The 7,229-nt window shown below is 55.0% G+C and overlaps 1 protein-coding gene across 1 annotated transcript in view; it reads left to right on the top strand.

The window, feature by feature from the left end:
• The first annotated feature begins 1,336 nt into the window (after nucleotides 1-1,336).
• The window catches only part of ABHD17C (abhydrolase domain containing 17C, depalmitoylase), a 42,353-nt gene continuing 36,460 nt past the window's right edge, over nucleotides 1,337-7,229 (top strand). The window contains exon 1 of the mRNA XM_075575145.1: nucleotides 1,337-2,132. Within this exon, the coding sequence (XP_075431260.1) occupies nucleotides 1,570-2,132 (563 nt within the window). The 5' untranslated portion in view covers nucleotides 1,337-1,569. The remainder of the gene's footprint in view (nucleotides 2,133-7,229) is intronic.

The raw sequence follows: 7,229 nt of genomic DNA, 5'->3' as shown, positions 1-7,229 counted from the left end.
TCCCCCCCTCTCTCTCCTCCTTCCCCCCCCTCTCTCTCCTCCCTCCCCCCCCTCTCTCTCCTCCCTCCCCCCTCTCTCTCCTCATTTCCCCCCTCTCTACATGCTAGGGAGCAGTCCTCCATCTCCCTCCTCTCTCCCCCCCTCTCTCCTCCCCTCTCTCCCGCCCTCTCTCCTCCCCTCTCTCCTCCCTCCCCCCTCTCTCCTCCCCTCTCCTCCCTCCCCCCTCTCTCCTCCCTCCCCCCCTCTCTCCTCCCTCCCCCCCTCTCCTCCCCTCCCTCCCCCTCTCTCCCTCCCTCCCCCCCTCTCTCCTCCCTCCCCCCTCTCTCCCTCCCCTCCCCCCCTCTCTCCTCCCTCCCCCCTCCCCCCTTTCTCCTCCCTCCCCCCTCCCCCCCTTTCTCCCTCCCTCCCCCCCTCCCCCCCTTTCTCCTCCCTCCCCCCCCTCTCCCCCCCTTTCTCCTCCCTCCCCCCCTCCCCCCTTTCTCCTCCCTCCCCCCCTCTCTCCCCCCTCCCCCCCTCTCCCCCCTCCCCCCTCCCCCCCCCTCTCTCCCCCCTCCCCCCCTCCTCCCCCCTCTCCCCCCTCCCCCCCCTCTCTCCCCCCTCCCCCCTCCCCCTCTCTCCCCCCTCCCCCTCTCCCCTCCTCCCCTCCCCCCCCTCTCTCCCCCCTCCCCCCTCCCCCCCCCCTCTCTCCCCCCCTCCCCCCCCCCCCTCTCTCCCCCCCTCCCCCCTCCCCCCCTCTCTCCCCCCCCTCCCCCCCCCCCTCTCTCCCCCCCTCCCCCCCCCCTCTCCCCCTCCCCCCCCTCCTCCCCCCCCCTCTCTCCCCCCCTCCCCCCCCCCTCTCTCCCCCCCTCCCCCCTCCCCCCCCCTCTCCCCCCCTCCCCCCCTCTCTCCATGCTAGGGGCAGTCCTCCATCTCTCTCCTCCCCCTCCCCCTCTCCCCCTCCTGTCTCCATGCTAGGGGGCAGTCCTCCATCTCTCTCCTCCCTCCCCTCTCTCCATGCTAGGGGCAATCCTCCATCTCTCTCCTCCCTCCCCTCTCTCCATGCTAGGGGCAGTCCTCCATCTCTCTCCTCCCTCCCTCTCCCCCCTCTCTCCATGCTAGGGGGCAGTCCTCCATCTCTCTCCTCCCTCCCTCCCCTCTCTCCATGCTAGGGGGCAGTCCTCCATCTCTCTCCTCCCTCCCTCCCTCCCCTCTCTCCATGCTAGGGGCAGTCCTCCATCTCTCTCCTTCCTCCCCTCTCTCCTCCCTCCCCTCTCTCCTCCCCCCCTCTCTCCTCCCTCCCCTCTCTCTCCTCCCTCCCCTCTCTCCATGCTAGGGGGCAGTCCTCCATCTCTCTCCTCCCTCCCTCCCCTCTCTCCATGCTAGGGGGCAGTCCTCCATCTCTCTCCTCCCTCCCTCCCCTCTCTCCATGCTAGGGGGCAGTCCTCCATCTCTCCCCGGGCCTCCCTGCTCCGCTTCCCCGGAAGCCTCCTCCGCAGGCCGGACAGGCGCTGCAGTGAGATGAGTTGGTAGCCTCCGGTAACTAGAGAAGCTAGGCCCCGGTATTACCGGGGTGCTCCCCCGCGCCCCCCAATGCCCGAGCAGGGCCCCAGAATGAACGGCTTCTCTCTGGGGGAGCTGTGCTGGCTCTTCTGCTGCCCGCCCTGCCCCAGCCGCATCGCCGCCAAGCTGGCCTTCCTCCCCCCAGAGCCCACGTACACGGTGCGGGAGGCGGCGGCGGCGGCGGCGGGCCCGGCCCCGGGGGAAGGCCCAGGCCGGGAGCCGGAGTCCCGGGACCCCCCCGGCGGGCCTCCCCCCCCCGGCTGCAGCCTGCACCTGTCGGAGCGGGCGGACTGGCAGTACTCGCAGCGGGAGCTGGACGCGGTGGAGGTGTTCCGGTGGCGCACGGAGCTGGGCAGCTGCCTGGGCTGCATGTTCGTGCGCTGCGCCCCCGGGAGCCGGTACACGCTGCTCTTCTCGCACGGGAACGCCGTGGACCTGGGGCAGATGTGCAGCTTCTACATCGGCCTGGGCTCCCGCATCAACTGCAACATCTTCTCGTATGATTACTCCGGCTACGGGGTGAGCAGCGGCAAGGCCAGCGAGGAGAACCTGTACGCGGACATCGAGGCGGCCTGGCAGGCCCTGAGATCCCGGTAACATACATATATACTATGCATCCCTTATATACACCTATATACATATATACCCAGCGAGGAGAACCTGTACGCGGACATCGAGGCGGCCTGGCAGGCCCTGAGATCTCGGTAACATATACATATATACTATACACCCCTTATATACAACTATATACATATATACCCAGCGAGGAGAACCTGTACGCGGACATCGAGGCGGCCTGGCAGGCCCTGAGATCCCGGTAACATACATATATACTATACACCCCTTATATACACCTATATACATATATACCCAGCGAGGAGAACCTGTATGCGGACATCGAGGCGGCCTGGCAGGCGCTGAGATCCCGGTAACATATATACTATACACCCCTTATATACACCTATATACATATATACCCAGCGAGGAGAACCTGTACGCGGACATCGAGGCGGCCTGGCAGGCCCTGAGATCCCGGTAACATACATATATACTATACATCCCTTATATACACCTATATACATATATACCCAGCGAGGAGAACCTGTACGCGGACATCGAGGCGGCCTGGCAGGCCCTGAGATCCCGGTAACATACATATATACTATACATCCCTTATATACACCTATATACATATATACCCAGCGAGGAGAACCTGTATGCGGACATCGAGGCGGCCTGGCAGGCGCTGAGATCCCGGTAACATATATACTATACACCCCTTATATACACCTATATACATATATACCCAGCGAGGAGAACCTGTACGCGGACATCGAGGCGGCCTGGCAGGCCCTGAGATCCCGGTAACATACATATATACTATACACCCCTTATATACACCTATATACATATATACCCAGCGAGGAGAACCTGTACGCGGACATCGAGGCGGCCTGGCAGGCCCTGAGATCCCGGTAACATACATATATACTATACATCCCTTATATACACCTATATACATATACACCCAGCGAGGAGAACCTGTACGCGGACATCGAGGCGGCCTGGCAGGCCCTGAGATCCCGGTAACATATACATATATACTATACACCCCTTATATACACCTATATACATATACACCCAGCGAGGAGAACCTGTACGCGGACATCGAGGCGGCCTGGCAGGCCCTGAGATCCCGGTAACATACATATATACTATACATCCCTTATATACACCTATATACATATATACCCAGCGAGGAGAACCTGTATGCGGACATCGAGGCGGCCTGGCAGGCGCTGAGATCCCGGTAACATATATACTATACACCCCTTATATACACATATATACATATATACCCAGCGAGGAGAACCTGTACGCGGACATCGAGGCGGCCTGGCAGGCCCTGAGATCCCGGTAACATACATATATACTATACACCCCTTATATACACCTATATACATATACACCCAGCGAGGAGAACCTGTACGCGGACATCGAGGCGGCCTGGCAGGCCCTGAGATCCCGGTAACATATACATATATACTAAACATCCCTTATATACACCTATATACATATACACCCAGCGAGGAGAACCTGTACGCGGACATCGAGGCGGCCTGGCAGGCCCTGAGATCCCGGTAACATACATATATACTATACATCCCTTATATACACCTATATACATATACACCCAGCGAGGAGAACCTGTACGCGGACATCGAGGCGGCCTGGCAGGCCCTGAGATCCCGGTAACATACATATATACTATACACCCCTTATATACACCTATATACATATACACCCAGCGAGGAGAACCTGTACGCGGACATCGAGGCGGCCTGGCAGGCCCTGAGATCCCGGTAACATACATATATACTATACACCCCGTATATACACCTATATACATATATACCCAGCGAGGAGAACCTGTACGCGGACATCGAGGCGGCCTGGCAGGCCCTGAGATCCCGGTAACATATATACTATACACCCCTTATATACGCCTATATACATATATACCCAGCGAGGAGAACCTGTACGCGGACATCGAGGCGGCCTGGCAGGCCCTGAGATCCCGGTAACATACATACATACTATACATCCCTTATATACACCTATATACATATACACCCAGCGAGGAGAATCTGTATGCGGACATCGAGGCGGCCTGGCAGGCCCTGAGATCCCGGTAACATACATATATACTATACATCCCTTATATACACCTATATACATATACACCCAGCGAGGAGAACCTGTACGCGGACATCGAGGCGGCCTGGCAGGCCCTGAGATCCCGGTAACATACATATATACTATACACCCCTTATATACACCTATATACATATATACCCAGCGAGGAGAACCTGTACGCGGACATCGAGGCGGCCTGGCAGGCCCTGAGATCCCGGTAACATACATATATACTATACACCCCTTATATACACCTATATACATATACACCCAGCGAGGAGAATCTGTATGCGGACATCGAGGCGGCCTGGCAGGCCCTGAGATCCCGGTAACATACATATATACTATACATCCCTTATATACACCTATATACACCTATATACCCAGCGAGGAGAACCTGTACGCGGACATCGAGGCGGCCTGGCAGGCCCTGAGATCCCGGTAACATACATATATACTATACATCCCGTATATACACCTATATACATATACACCCAGCGAGGAGAACCTGTACGCGGACATCGAGGCGGCCTGGCAGGCCCTGAGATCCCGGTAACATACATATATACTATACATCCCTTATATACACCTATATACATATATACCCAGCGAGGAGAACCTGTACGCGGACATCGAGGCGGCCTGGCAGGCCCTGAGATCCCGGTAACATACATATATACTATACATCCCTTATATACACCTATATACATATACACCCAGCGAGGAGAACCTGTACGCGGACATCGAGGCGGCCTGGCAGGCGCTGAGATCCCGGTAACATATATACTATACACCCCTTATATACACCTATATACATATATACCCAGCGAGGAGAACCTGTACGCGGACATCGAGGCGGCCTGGCAGGCCCTGAGATCCCGGTAACATATACATATATACTATACACCCCTTATATACACCTATATACATATATACCCAGCGAGGAGAACCTGTACGCGGACATCGAGGCGGCCTGGCAGGCCCTGAGATCCCGGTAACATACATATATACTATACACCCCTTATATACACCTATATACATATATACCCAGCGAGGAGAACCTGTACGTGGACATCGAGGCGGCCTGGCAGGCCCTGAGATCCCGGTAACATACATATATACTATACATCCCTTATATACACCTATATACATATACACCCAGCGAGGAGAACCTGTACGCGGACATCGAGGCGGCCTGGCAGGCCCTGAGATCCCGGTAACATACATATATACTATACACCCCTTATATACACCTATATACATATATACCCAGCGAGGAGAACCTGTACGCGGACATCGAGGCGGCCTGGCAGGCCCTGAGATCCCGGTAACATATATATATATATACTATACACCCCTTATATACACCTATAGACATATATACCCAGCGAGGAGAACCTGTACGCGGACATCGAGGCGGCCTGGCAGGCCCTGAGATCCCGGTAACATACATATATACTATACACCCCTTATATACACCTATATACATATACACCCAGCGAGGAGAACCTGTACGCGGACATCGAGGCGGCCTGGCAGGCCCTGAGATCCCGGTAACATACATATATACTATACATCCCTTATATACACCTATATACATATATACCCAGCGAGGAGAACCTGTACGCGGACATCGATTCGGCCTGGCAGGCCCTGAGATCCCGGTAACATACATGTATACTATACACCCCTTATATACACCTATATACATATATACCCAGCGAGGAGAACCTGTACGCGGACATCGATTCGGCCTGGCAGGCCCTGAGATCCCGGTAACATACATATATACTATACACCCCTTATATACACCTATATACATATATACCCAGCGAGGAGAACCTGTACGCGGACATCGAGGCGGCCTGGCAGGCCCTGAGATCCCGGTAACATACATATATACTATACACCCCTTATATACACCTATATACATATACACCCAGCGAGGAGAACCTGTACGCAGACATCGAGGCGGCCTGGCAGGCCCTGAGATCCCGGTAACATACATATATACTATACATCCCTTATATACACCTATATACATATACACCCAGCGAGGAGAACCTGTATGCGGACATCGATTCGGCCTGGCAGGCCCTGAGATCCCGGTAACATACATATATACTATACACCCCTTATATACACCTATATACATATATACCCAGCGAGGAGAACCTGTACGCGGACATCGAGGCGGCCTGGCAGGCCCTGAGATCCCGGTAACATACATATATACTATACACCCCTTATATACACCTATATACATATACACCCAGCGAGGAGAACCTGTACGCAGACATCGAGGCGGCCTGGCAGGCCCTGAGATCCCGGTAACATACATATATACTATACATCCCTTATATACACCTATATACATATATACCCAGCGAGGAGAACCTGTATGCGGACATCGAGGCGGCCTGGCAGGCCCTGAGATCCCGGTAACATACATATATACTATACATCCCTTATATACACCTATATACATATATACCCAGCGAGGAGAACCTGTACGCGGACATCGAGGCGGCCTGGCAGGCCCTGAGATCTCGGTTACATATATACTATACACCCCTTATATACACCTATATACATATATACCCAGCGAGGAGAACCTGTATGCGGACATCGAGGCGGCCTGGCAGGCCCTGAGATCCCGGTAACATACATATATACTATACATCCCTTATATACACCTATATACATATACACCCAGCGAGGAGAACCTGTACGTGGACATCGAGGCGGCCTGGCAGGCCCTGAGATCCCGGTAACATACATATATACTATACACCCCTTATATACGCCTATATACATATATACCCAGCGAGGAGAACCTGTATGCGGACATCGAGGCGGCCTGGCAGGCCCTGAGATCCCGGTAACATATACATATATACTATACATCCCTTATATACACCTATATACATATACACCCAGCGAGGAGAACCTGTACGCGGACATCGAGGCGGCCTGGCAGGCCCTGAGATCCC

The sequence above is a fragment of the Ascaphus truei genome, chromosome 18, assembly GCF_040206685.1.
Source record: "Ascaphus truei isolate aAscTru1 chromosome 18, aAscTru1.hap1, whole genome shotgun sequence".
Taxonomy (NCBI): domain Eukaryota; kingdom Metazoa; phylum Chordata; class Amphibia; order Anura; family Ascaphidae; genus Ascaphus; species Ascaphus truei.
The sequence above is the reverse complement of the archived record's forward strand: the minus strand, read 5'-3'. Positions and strand labels throughout refer to the sequence as shown.